Consider the following 13520-nt stretch of genomic DNA (forward strand, 5'->3'; position numbering starts at 1 on the left):
CCAATCCAATTGCCTTTTATTATTTTTTCATAAACACTCCAATCACCCGATAAACACTTTGTATATACGCTATCATATAATTATAATTTAATTAGAGAAAATAAAAATTTGATATTAAAGGAAAGAAATTTTGAGACGCGATGTTGAATTTCCAAAAAATATAAAACTCCTAACTGATCTGTCCAAAACATTGTTAACGTTGACAAAAATAAATACAAAAAAAGATGGAATTTGTTTACAGTCACTCGATTTGAAATCACGGCACGAGGGAACGCGATTCGGCGCGACGGTTCTGAAAGAAAAACGCAAAACACGTTAAATTCAGTATAATATATTTTCCATATAATATAATAATTCTCGCTATACAGACATTATTTTACAAAGCATGGTTTTCATATATTCTAAGTACTTCTTGCTGCGTTACTTAACTACTAAACGCGCCGTGCCGGTCGACGTCCGCCGGAGTATTCCCGGCGACGCATCAACTGCGTTTCCGCACGGGAGACCCTCTCGCACGTTGTACAGCCTAATTTTATACATTCATAATACTGGTATGTCCTTATCGAACGCGCCGCGTGTCGTGTCGTCGAAATATCGAAACGTCGCGCTCTCGCCGGCGAAAGAGAAAAATCGCGCGACGCTCGATCTCTCGAGGATGCGCCTCGCGTTCCGCTACGTATACTGAAATCTGAAAAATACTTTGAAATATCTCGTATCTCGTATCTTGGCTTAAGTCCTATGGACTCCGTCGGTCCTCGCGTATTTTCACTCCGTAACAGCCCGTGTCCGATCGCCCCATCGCTTCACATATTTACAACTTTCGTAACTTCATCTACGCGCGGATGGTACATCCGGTATTTTATATTTACATGGCGCAGCTCATCTTTACAAGAAGTTGAAAAGTCGCTCGTGTCGAACGAACCGACTCGCTGCTACGAGAATCTCGTAGAAAAAAAACGTTCGATCGGTATAAAACTAAAAAGTTTCCCGTAAGGAATACTTGGCGTTTCCGTTTTGATCTCTTAGAAACACCGGCCGATTTAATCTCTCGATCGTACCGACGCGACGTGAGAATTGTCATCTAATTAGGTAGTTTACTTCTCAGATACCGAGTTTTCCATTTGTTAATGTGTAATCCGTTCGTGTCCAGTCTCATCGTAACTCCAGCAATTTTCAGCGTAAGATTTGGTATAATTCCGGCCTAAGGAGAATGGAAACGTTTCGCGCAATTGTTTCGCGAAGTAACGTGTAATCATTTGACGCAAACATCGCATCGTCATCGTCGTTTATCGTGTGAATCGCGTATCACCGTGTCGTTTAACGACAACAAGGATTTATACCAATGGTATGGCGAGGATTTCTACCACACGTAATTCGTATTTAACTTACAACGACCGATTCTCGTTACAATTAGCGCTCAAATTGTCGATTTTTTTTCCTGGGAAAGAAGAAAATATGTCCGCCCCCGTTGTCGTTCGCAAATTACCGGCCGCCGGTGTCGGTGCAATTTTCGGGACCGTCACCGTCTCTTAGATCTCGTCGATATTAATTAAGCTGACCAATTCGTCCTATCCGAGGAAGAGCGGTGGGCAAAATGCCGGTTTCGCTTCGCAGACACGACAACACCAGTTATTTGAATAGTTGAGCCCCCCCTTTTCTTCGCGTTCGATGCCGCCCCCTCCTGCACGGTCTTTTTTTGTCGTTTCGTGGCGACCGCGTGTAATTTCGTGTCATTTTAGATTTCTTCCCCCGCGGCCAAGTCCCCTCTAATGTCATATTAATTGTACATTCGCGTTCGTCCGCGATTGGCCCATTTCCTGGCGCGATTGTAACCGTTCTCGACACACGAAACCGTCCAATCGAGCCGGGTTCTCTAATCGGTATGGTTTTTTGTATCGTTGCTATGAACGGGTCGCGTTGGTCTGTACTGTGATGACATGAATGCATGTGATAAATTTTAGAAGTCAAATTTTACTGTGGTCATGAATATTGATTGGTTTCTTTGCAGATGAATGAGTTCTTTCAGTCTCGACGTCAGAGGCGAGAATTTATAGAATTTTATTTAAAATTGTAAGATTAAAAGAATTGAATAGAAATTTTTGGCACACAGCGAAATAGTTATTTATTGATGGCGTGATAATATTTGCCTCTTACGTTATATTCTGCAAGGAAATCATCGATCGATGTTTAAAAAACGTGCACGTAGTTATATCGCGGTGAAGATATAATTTAATCGTATATAAATATTAAAGAGACTTCGCAATAAAATTAATCAATATGTCCGAATGAAATAATTATCGTAGCGTAATTACCGATAATTATGATCAAAATAAAACTCGTGAAAGTAAATGATTGTTTTGTAAATTATAAAAATATTGGAAAACACAAGTACCTTTCAAACGACGGACCAATCGCACGGATCCATGGGAAAGAGTGGAAAATGAAATAATAAATGGACAATGAACGAGTAATAATGAGTCCTCCATTTGTCCGGGGGATAATGTTTCGGTGAGGCATATAGGATTTTTACTTTCGTCCGCTCTCTACTCGCCGATCGTATCAACGTTGAATATATTGTTTCACCGTAACCCGCCATTCACTGAACGTTCAAATCACGAAGTTCGGTTAACCGCACGATATTTCCTGTTCGCTCTCATTATCTACAAAATCCCGGACGTCCCGTGCTATGTCACTTCCTGTTCTACCTCACGAAATCGGCCGCCGCCGCGCCGCCCGCGCCGTGCCGTTTCGTTCGCATCTCGTTTCGCCGACTTCGCTTTAGACCTCGCGAATCCCGGATCTCTTCACTCTGATTTCTATAGATTTTAAAATGACTGCGAAAACGCGAAATAATCTCTATGTAGTCTCTCCTCGATGCTTACGTATACCTCGATATATAGCTTTGTTTAAACAGTCTCGTTACCGGCTGCATTCGTTTCTTCGTTTGTATTTCGTGGTAGCTGCGTGAATCGATGTAAGTTGTTCAAGGATATATATAGTTTGTTCCTTCCAGGATTATATAAATATTATCGATCGATCTCCCAACAAATTCTCCATGCGGGAATCGATTTGTTTATTTATGAACTGTTAATGCAATAGCTGCTGAAATTTGAGCGACTTCGTTATCTCGTTTGGAATTGACTGATTAATGCTAGCTAAGTGAATTCGATTTTAATTATCCCTGTCAGCTTCTCGTAATGAGTTATCGCATCAATCAGTACTTTCAAGTTTGCCCGTACGTTTAGCTGCCCGATTCATACCAGAGCATTTTCAGAAGGGTTCACGTTCCCTTTGACAGTCTCGCTAATTTCTGATGTCAATTCTTCGTTCGCCGTTCATTCATTTATGCCGAAGTGATCGTCGTAAGGAAATCACTCCATTTCACATGGCATTTCGTTTCCTAATTATCCTGCAGGACATACTTGTCTTGTCTCTCGTACAAAACTGCCGATGTGCCACCGTCGGTACCAGGAATCTCCATGTCCTAGATGTCATGTATGCTCTCTTCGTCACTGTCAGCCCTCACACTCCGAGGACTGTCCTCCCTCTGCACTGGTGATCTATCCTGGCTCTGACTTCTGTCACGCTGTCGCGTTCGATTCATACTTTCCCGTCCGTCCACTATTTCCGGACTGTCTCTGTAATAATTGTTCAGGTTCGGTAAGTTCGAGCCGGTCGCGAGGGGTCCGAGAGGGTTGCTGGGACCCGCTTGGATCATCGAGGGATAAGACCTAACGTCCTTCCTCAGGGGTGACCTGTCCCTGGAGTCCGGGCTCTTGCTGCTCCTCTCCTGCTTCCTCGACCTTTCCATATTCTCCCTTCCCTCCATCAATTCCGGGCTGCCTCTGTAGTAGTTATTCATGTTGGAGAGATTGGAGGTCGTCAAGGTGCCGAGAGGATTACTAGGACCCGCCTGCATCATCTGCAGCGGATACAGTCTCGCCGGTTTTCTGGTTGGCGACCTGTCTCTCGACTCTGGGCTCTTGCTTCTGTCCCTTTTCCTCGAGGACTCCCGACCGTCGGCCATCTCCGGGCTGTCCCTATAATAGTTGCTGAGGGTCGACAGGCTGGAGCTCGCAGTCAAGGAGCCGAGGGGATTGCTCGGCCCCGCCAGGATCATGGGCGGATACAGGCGATAGGGAAGCGGTTTCTGTAGAGTCGCCGCCGCCGCCGATGATGGCTGATAGAAGAATCCGTTCGCGGGTAACGCGTGCGCGCTGGGATACTGCCAGTAACGTCCTGCGGCAGGGTGCGCGGGGATCGTCGCGGTGCTGCCGCTGTACAGATGCTGGAAGGCGGCAACGGCGAAATTGTTTTCGGCCATGATCTCGAAACCCACGATCGTTTGTCGCTTCCATTTCGTTCTGAAAGTACAAAGAAAGCGAGCACGTGAGTAACAATGATTCCGCGCGGAAGTCCTTGCGATTTACTTGCACCAAAGTTCTCATTTCAAAACCGAATTATAAGGATTTCTTTAAAATAGAGCATCATTAACGCATATTAATGTGACGCATAATTTCTGGGTTAAATACAAATTCGACAAAATTGACATTATATTATAAAAATAGACCAATCATATAATACGAAAATTATACGATAATAAATGAATACATATATAGAATAATTTACGAACATTGATATTTTTTTAAATTACTCTGATATAGGTATGTGCCCGTGTATGTATAAGAATAACGCGCGTTGGCACTAAAAAAGAATCATAAAATCCGCTGACTTGTTTAGTATTTTGATGAAGGCTATACGTCGGTAATGACCAGCGATAAAAAAAGTGGCTTGACTATTCAAGATATTTACATCGGAGCGATCGTTATTCTTATAACGTAATATCGGCAAAATGGATCTAAGTTCGGCCTGCCAATGTCAAACGGGCCCGCGCGAGCCGCGATATCGCGATACGAGCTTGATCGCCGGAAGCACGTGCGAGCATAGCGTAGTTCCACGGTAGTTTTCCAGATTCTAACGGCGAACGATAAGATCCATTCCAAGTATTTCAGCTGTTCGTTCGTTCCTTCGTTCGCAGCGCGGCGAAGTTTCGCCGGCATAAGGATCGACTGGTGGGTTTCGAGGCCACCGCCACCCGAAGCAATCACGGGCTTTCTGCAATTTCTCCCTGGGACCGGCCCCTTCCCTCCCTCGCAGTGCCCTCCCTCTTCGCCCTCCTCACGTATGTAAATCTCGATCTGGGACAATTACGCTAAAACGGGGTGGCGTGCCGCCAAGTGGTTACGTTGGCCACACTACCGGGAGCTTATTATACTAACAAATAGCCCGTGGAGTTTCAGTGCCTAATCATCGCGTATCATGGCACGCACACATATATACGCACGAATACGTGTGTACACATATATATACACGTTACAGATACATATACCTGAGCCGCACCTGCGAACGTAAAAGCGCCCTTAGACGCGCGCGAGACAGAGATATATCAACAGGCCGTGGTCTAGGGGGGAGGTTGATACCGTGTAACGGGAACGAAATGAACGCTATGAAACACGAAGGGAGACACGAGGCAAAATTCCCTGCCCAAGGCCGTATTAACCGAACATTATTGCTCGGTAACACTGCAAATCATACTGCGAAAATGACGATACTTTCCACAGAATCAAGACGCGAATTACATTCGCGCGATCGGTTGTACAGTGAAAAAGATTACGCCCAACGGCATCTTCGAATAGCGTGCATGGAACGCGTACAGTTGCGGTTTGGATAATAAAAAAAGAGTATAATATGTGTGTCAGAAAACGGGATAAAAAGAAAATGATACATGTCGTGTAAACATATGGAAAGAGAAATGTTTATTCGAGCAATTACGAAGTTACTGATAAGGAATATTTCGTTAATTTATAAAGTCAACTTCTGAGAATATATAAGCGTCAATCTTTGTTGACGCTTAAGATTTATGAATAAGACGAAAGTGAAGAAGAGGAAAATGTGAGATCTGGGAGGTATCAACATTTCATCGAACTTGTAACCTTCGTATAATAATCGAAAACGTTATGAACTTTTTTTCGTTTGATAAACACGATATGAGAACACGTGCTCACGCGATTAGGGGAACTCGCCCTTCATAAGAGAAATATATTAAAGTGCCACGTCGAGCGGCTTAATATGAAATGAGGCGGATAAGACAGAGAAAAATGTACGTAAAGAGAAAACAACTGTGAAGGGCTATTATATTACATGAACCAACCTGCCATAACGTTCATGAATAATATCAAGAAAATTACAACCCTTCCGTGGCAGCGAGGCGTGAATTACATCCGACATTCTTGCTCGATAAATGCAAGTAGTTTTTGCCACCCCCGCTACCGTCGCCCTTCGAAAAAAAAAATATACCTACATATGTATATATGTACATGCTGCCCTTGTCGTTCTCCATGGCTCTCTCTTGTAACTAATTCAACTATAATTATGATATACAAGTGTATTATCGCGAGACTGTTAATCAATGCAAGATTCTTTGAATATTAGTGAATAGTATCCGCTGCATGATTATCTAAATACTTCAATTTGAATCAGAATGGAAAGCCGTCGATATAAACTTAATTTCCATCACAAATAGTTGGAGAGACAACAAATTTTCCGCGAAATGCACAATTTCGCGGAAAATTTGATTAAAATAATTAACATTTTTAGAAGTTATCGGTAATTATCCGTAGTTTTATTGGCATCACCATCTAGTCAAATGTCGAAAATTTCGTCGACGAGCTACACCCTCGAGATTTCTGGGGGTTGTTTTTATTCATGATAATAAATCAGACCAACTTTGTCTCGATAAAAATTCGACGATTCGCACGAAATTCAGGTGATAATTAACGAGCACTACCGACGCGTACATTTGTTACAGTTCTTTTTTTAGTTAAAATTGCGGCCGCAATAAAAAAAAGATCGTACCTTTGAAACCGCGAATGTTACAGGGTAATAGCCGCGAGGAGAGGAGGGTGGAGTGGGGTGCACTTGGTGGTCGGAGTAATTAATAATCAAGAGATCCGCGCCTGGCAAGGGACAAAGCGGCTTTAACGGATATGCAGCTCGCACGGAAAATTCGACAATTAATATATTTTGTGGGGTGCGAACCCTCCCCTTTCTCCCTCTCTTGTTCTCTCGCGATTCTGTGCTGATGTATAGTCGCGAATGTGGGCCACAATCTCGCTATCTCTCTCTTTCTCTCTCTCCCTTCCCCCTCTCCTCTCTCGATATGGCTCTGCTCGCCCTTTTGTGACGGGTTGCGATAGGGGAGGTTGCAGTAAAATCGTTCATGAATTTTAAACAGGCACCTCTGAATCGAGCCACGATCATTTCTCATTTTTCTGCCGGCACGTCGGAGGCGCAAGAAGGACGAGCGTGTCCGAACGCGAGAATCAGAGAGAAAGAGAGAGAGAGAGAGAGAGAAAGGGAGAAAAGTAGAAAGAGTGACGGTGACAGACAGCGCCGAGAACCGCTCGTGCGATTATATGATGAGTAATGTTTTTTAATTCCCCCACTTTCGGCTGGGGTTGGCCAGCGATTTTCGAGTGCAGCCACTCTAAAACACCCTTAATTGCCCGTTGGCTTTTTATAGTCGTCCGCTAGGAGCTAGGGGGCCGGAAGTAACTGGGGGACTCGAAGGGGGAGAGACGGGAAGAAAGAAGGAGAAGAGTCATTGATTTATCGCTTCTGAGGTGCTCGAGGGGGCTGCTTGATCTCGCTCGACTGAAACGAGAAAAGAGGATGAGAAAAGGGTTGGAGATTGGCGAAGAAAGTGTAACGATCGCTTCCATCACGCTTCCATCCTAATGATCGTGCAGTGCCTCAGATCGTGGCTACGTTGGAAAAAGTTCTCGTCCTTTCTTACGACGACAAACTCCTGAAAATCGATCGCGTCGCTCCGATTGACGCCTTCCTCGTCGTCATTGTTGGGTGTCAAAGTAACGCGTTGCTTAGAAATCTTAGGGTGACTTATACGACACCCCTCGTGCGACCGGAAACGTTCAATGTGTCCGAGTTACGAGCGTCAATCGACTCGAAAATTACTGTCGCAGTGCTTGAGAAATTATTATCCTTCTCTTTTTTTTTTATTTGATCGTATTTTAATATTTACTATTTAATGATGACGAAAATCGTAACTGTAATATTAATAATATCGTCATTTTTATTCTTCAACTTTGTCTTCAGTGGCGAACGTTTTAGGAATTAAATCCGAAATTTAATTATTTACTGACATTTTTCAAGCACGCAACGAGGTAAGCTCGACGATTAGCGAGTCGAAAAGCGATAAACGCGACTCGCCGAAGACGAATATCAGGAACGTCCAGCTGTAACAGCCAGCAGCGAAAAAATGGCACGTCGGTAAGAAGAACAGGGCGAAAACTAAGGGGAGAGTTAATGCATTTATAATGGTAGCTGGGTCTGTTCGCTACTTTTGCGGTTACATGCCCGTGCGACACTAATGTCCTGAAGCCGCTAGGGCGCTTTGTTGTAATAATGGTGACAGCGAGACCGAGAAAAAGAAAGAGAGGGAGAGAGATGGTGGAGAGAGAAAGGGTAACATATTTTCAAATTATTATTCGCCTCAATGATTACGAGACACATGTTTCACAACGTATAGCCTGTCCGAAATTACATTGATATTCAGAGAAAGAGACAGAACGATTATTGACACATGGTACGATTACTACACAGTTACTAATGCGGTTTTCTCTCTGTAACGCTTTTTACTAATAAATTTTAAGATATGTATATAATAATATCTTTCATATTTAACGTTTCGTGTTAAATTAAAATAAAACTAATGAAACTTAATTACGTTTAGAATTTGACTCTTTTAATTCTGGCATCCATTATGTCCATTGTAAAATTTAAATTAAAAATTTATAGTTTAAATTTATAGTTTAAAGTTTAAATTTCATTATAAACATTAATCTTTTTATTGTTATTTACAATACATTTGAAAAAGTATATGCTGTCTCATGCATTTTATAAAATATAAATTATAAAAATCAGGCCATCTAAAAAATTTATACTTAAATATAAAATTTGTTTCTATATACTGGTGTGTATCAAAATTAGAAACCTCCTCTTAAATAGTTTAATTATAATCTTCACAAATAAAATTAATTTTTTTTTAAAGATTGAGAATCTCGATAAATCTTAAATTCAATATTCAAATTAGAGATTTATCAGTTATTGCCCAAATTCGCACTTTTTGCCTTCTTTATATCAAATTTTAAGTAAATAGATTTTATGGCATATAAGTATGATAAGAACGGTGGAACCATCGCAAATTACTCTTCCAACATTGCAGAATTACAAAAAGCATGTGACCTCATTTCGAACAAAAACTCGCGGCGATGTTAATTAAACCCGCCGATTAACCGTCTCGCGGGGTAAAAAGAGTTAATCAGGTGATTATATCCAAGCTAAGAGGAGGGCCGACAAATGCGCATGCAAATACGTCATTACCGGGTATGCCCGACTGTTATCGCGCGCCATCCGATTAGCCCCGTTTTTCTAGCTATTTCGTGAAATTCCGCGGCGACCCAAAGGGGCACGGAATCGCGCACGAAATCACGGAGCTGCCGTGACGCAAGTCGCGATCGAAACGAGCGCATTTGACATAAGTACCCGCGAAATCAAGGCGACCCGTTATGAAGCGGTTTACCGGAGGCGTGGGAAGCCCGCGTTGTTCTTCCGGTGCGCCGCGGCAGAAGAGGTGGATCCCCCCTCCCCCCCCCCCCCCCGAGAGAAGCGAATTCTCACGATCGCGACGTATGTAACGCGCCGGCGATGTCGTCACATCGTGACGACGCAATGTCATATAATGCCACCGTCGGGAAATATCGTCGTTGAAAAGTCATGTTCGGACGCGTTTCGAGCATCAGGAAGACGTTATTACCTTAACAATATTGCATAAGAACGTTATTATTTATCTCTTTTTCTCTTCCAAGTATAATATTAAAATATTATCCAAGTCTTCTAAATAAGACTAAAAATTTTCCAAGCAAATAACATTCAATAGAAAATGTCAGAAAATATATTCGAAGAAATCGTCAAGAATCAAGCTCGAAACACATCCGAGACACGAGATACTTCAAGATCATTAAGCACACGGTGCTTAATTCGATTATTCGTGCATGAGTCGAAGAGAAATGCTATTTGTGTCGCGTCAGATTTATCGCTCGTATATCAGTATTAAACTCTAGCATAAATGTCACCCGAGTATAAAACGCGAAAATAATTCTTCTTTATTTTTAGTGGTTTTAATTCGCAGGGAATGTTATCACACACGCGCAGGGAATGTATTCCCCACGATCGTTCGTCATTCCTCTTTTCGCGCGCATTTCGACGCCGTTACAGACTCTATATGCATTTGCATTTTTCCCAAATATGGATTATCGTTTCTCTAGTCAAGTCAAGTGCGTATAGCAAAATACCGCTGCGCGCGCAGCGTTTACGGTGTAGTACTTGATGGCACGTATAACGAGCGCAAAACCGTGTGAAGGATTCAGCCTTCGCATCCCCCTTCGCCGTCGCGATCAAGTCCACGCGATGCAGTTTCTTCGGTTCGCGTAGTTTGCGCGCGTATACAAGTTGCGCGCTGGTCTCCCGAGGATTCTCTCAGTACCACGCGCGCGAGTCTCTCCGCGGGATAAGAGCTACGTCGCCAACCTAATTTCTTTCACACGTTCGAGGGGAGCATTAGCGCGGTTGCGCTCGTGCTTCGTGCTCGAAACTCGTGCCCGGCAAATAAATCACAGTTAAGCTACAGCAGTCACATCGCACACGATAGAGCGTAATTTTAAGCTCGAATGAGTTTTCTCTCTCGAGCCACTCTGTTTGGCTTTAATGGAGTCACGTTTGCTTATTATACCGTAAAAAAATATCGAGCGACGAATATCTCATTACTCGAAAGCAATGCCACGTTCTACATATAAACGTATTAAATGCAAACTTTCGTTGAATTATTCTACGTTCTGTTTTTTTCTCCTGTATAATTCTTTCTGTGCTTCATATCTTTTTCCATAGCGTGACATGTGTATCTGTTAATTGTAAGAGCGTACACTGAGTTACGCGATAGCGCGAAAAACGCGTGCGACATAGGTGCGTGGTTGTGGTTTTATAAAAAAAAGAAACAAAATTTGAGCTACCGTATATAATACTTTAGAATTACGAGTCACGTCCTGAGGGCAGAATCCTCTCTCTCGCAGGACGTGCAAAAGATAAAACAGCATATATGGAGGCCGTAAGCGCAAATGCGTGAGTGCAACAAGGCAGACGGCGACATAATGCAAATACCACCAACTAAAATTGCACCTTTTCCTTTAAAGTTCTTTGTATACTCCATCTTCGAAACAGCACAAAAAATCTTTCAGGAATTGTATCTTAAACTTTAATATCTCATTTTAATAAATATGTCAAACAGAAAAAATATTGGACCTTTTTCGGCATGTTTTTTTACGAAATTATGTTTTGTTATTCACAAAATTACAACGTTTTTTTTTATTTGCGAAATAACAATTTTTCCAAAGAAATACAGCTTAGCTTTTCTACAACGACAGTTAGATATGTCTCTAATCATATCGGCAAATAATAAATATTTATTAAGACACAGTTATAATACATGACCAGAAGAAATCAACGTGTATTAAAGTAACGGATTAAAGTCGCTAATCACGGAAGGTGACAGTGATACTCGCCGCTAATTTTCCGTAGATACACAAGACGCAATCTCCGAACGTATAAAATCTCCGGCGTGAATTACGAAGTGGCATAAACGCGCGCGGGTCCCATGACATTTCATTAAAATGCACTTTGCGAGCTGAGCTTGGCGCACTGATATTAAAGATCGAGAGGCGCACGCTTCGTCAACGTTAACACATACGTACTGCACGCTACTTGCGTGGCTCGCCTATGGCCGGGCACGTAATTAGTCGATAAGTAGAGACGATTTGCCGCGAGTAACGTGACGAGTCCTAATGACTTCTAAACAACTAAATGACCGAGCGGGTTCGGTGTATATGCGCGGCGCGTACGCAGCGTGCCGCGGAAAAGCGAGGAGCGTATCGCTTATCGCTCTGGAAAAGCGCTTTACTGGCGGACCGCAATCTCCGCGTCGTTTAGTTTCTCAGCGTCGATTTCACGGAAAGTTTCGTGCGGAAAGGCATTGCGGTCGATCGTGACTGCCATGCATGCATGTATGTACGTATGTGTATGTGTGCGCGCGCGCGCGCGCGTATGTCGTTGCAATCGTTCAGATGACTCATTGTTGAGCGTAATTTACGTGCGTGCGTGTTGGTTGATCACTCGATGAATGAGACGTCTGTTAAGGGAACTGGAAGTAACGTAACGTTTTCGAATTATTCATCGTGCGTAGTCCTCGAATAAGAATTCTTCAAGGAGATCGGTTCTTGATTTGATAAATCTCGCATCGTAAAGACCTATCTAATATTTATGAGAAAAAACGAAAAGAAAAACATAGCGCGTGAATCGAGCAGTTGTTCGGATAATTCATCGTTGAGCGTATAATTAACGTACAATTGATGGCGATTAAATAGATGTCTATAAGGAATTTAATAGGAAAAAAACACGGGGAAGAACGGTTGTTAGATAAATCCATGTGTTTCCGAGGAAATTACCGTAATTTGTTAATCATGATGACTGCGCATTATCCGTTGTTAATAGAACGCATTTATTTATCTTCTGTCATAATTTATTTTTCCACAAAATTTAACCAGAATACTCAAATATTCGTGCAAAGTCAATTCAAAGTGTCAAAACGAGGTAAACGTTCTCCAAGAAGTTGCAGTAACTTGGTATAGCATTTTGCATGATTGATAGAAATTTGTCAAAAATAAATCCTCACGTAAATAAATTAAGTCTTTCTTCAAAGTCTTTCAAGTTCACATGGAGGTCCATTTAAGGTCCATCGATCTGGACACACAAAGCAGCGTCTGTCGGCGTGTTCTCGCGCGGGATTGATTCAAGATGCGGTTTTAGGTATTACAGCGTGGTCGCGCGGCTTTTGTGAATCTTCGCGGCATCAGAGTTCTGGCTTTCGGCGAGCGTTTAGCCCGGGACGGGAGAAAAAGGGAGCAGAGTCCGCGTCGCTGTGGCGCCCGAGGTGTGGCCGGCGCCTCCGCGAAGAAGCGCCGAGTCACACCGCATCGGGGCGTGCACCGAGCAACAAAACTTTAAGCGGGCACTTAAGAAGCCGCCCGTCAGTCAGGAGCGTCACTAATTTTCCCGGCTTTTTGCCGCGGCGGCCTCCACCTTCTCCGCGCGCGGCCTCTCGCGCGACGATACGTGCCGCGGCCGCGGCGCGCACACGTGCCTCCCCCCGCGCGACTTCATTCGGTTTCCTCATTTTCGTCCTATTAATTAAGCGCGGCTGAGTGTCAACATGGCGAAAATTAATTAGCGTACGCCGCCACGCCGTGACTACGTCGAAGAACGGCGAGAAAGGAGAGAGCGGGAGAGGGAGGAACTCTTCACGGCTCAAGTATTGCGCGAGACATGCATGT

General features: G+C 43.2%; 1 protein-coding gene across 1 annotated transcript in view; it reads right to left on the bottom strand.

The window, feature by feature from the left end:
- Positions 1–315: 315 nt before the first annotated feature.
- LOC139775865 (uncharacterized) overlaps positions 316–13520 on the bottom strand; it is a 31285-nt gene continuing 18080 nt past the window's right edge. Inside the window, exon 3 of the mRNA XM_071712191.1 lies at positions 316–4364. Coding sequence (XP_071568292.1) covers positions 3485–4364 — 880 coding nt within the window. The 3' untranslated portion in view covers positions 316–3484. The remainder of the gene's footprint in view (positions 4365–13520) is intronic.

The sequence above is a fragment of the Temnothorax nylanderi genome, unplaced genomic scaffold, assembly GCF_030848795.1.
Source record: "Temnothorax nylanderi isolate EJ_2023f unplaced genomic scaffold, tnyl_v1.0 TNYL_tig0107_pilon, whole genome shotgun sequence".
Classification (NCBI taxonomy): Eukaryota; Metazoa; Arthropoda; class Insecta; order Hymenoptera; family Formicidae; genus Temnothorax; species Temnothorax nylanderi.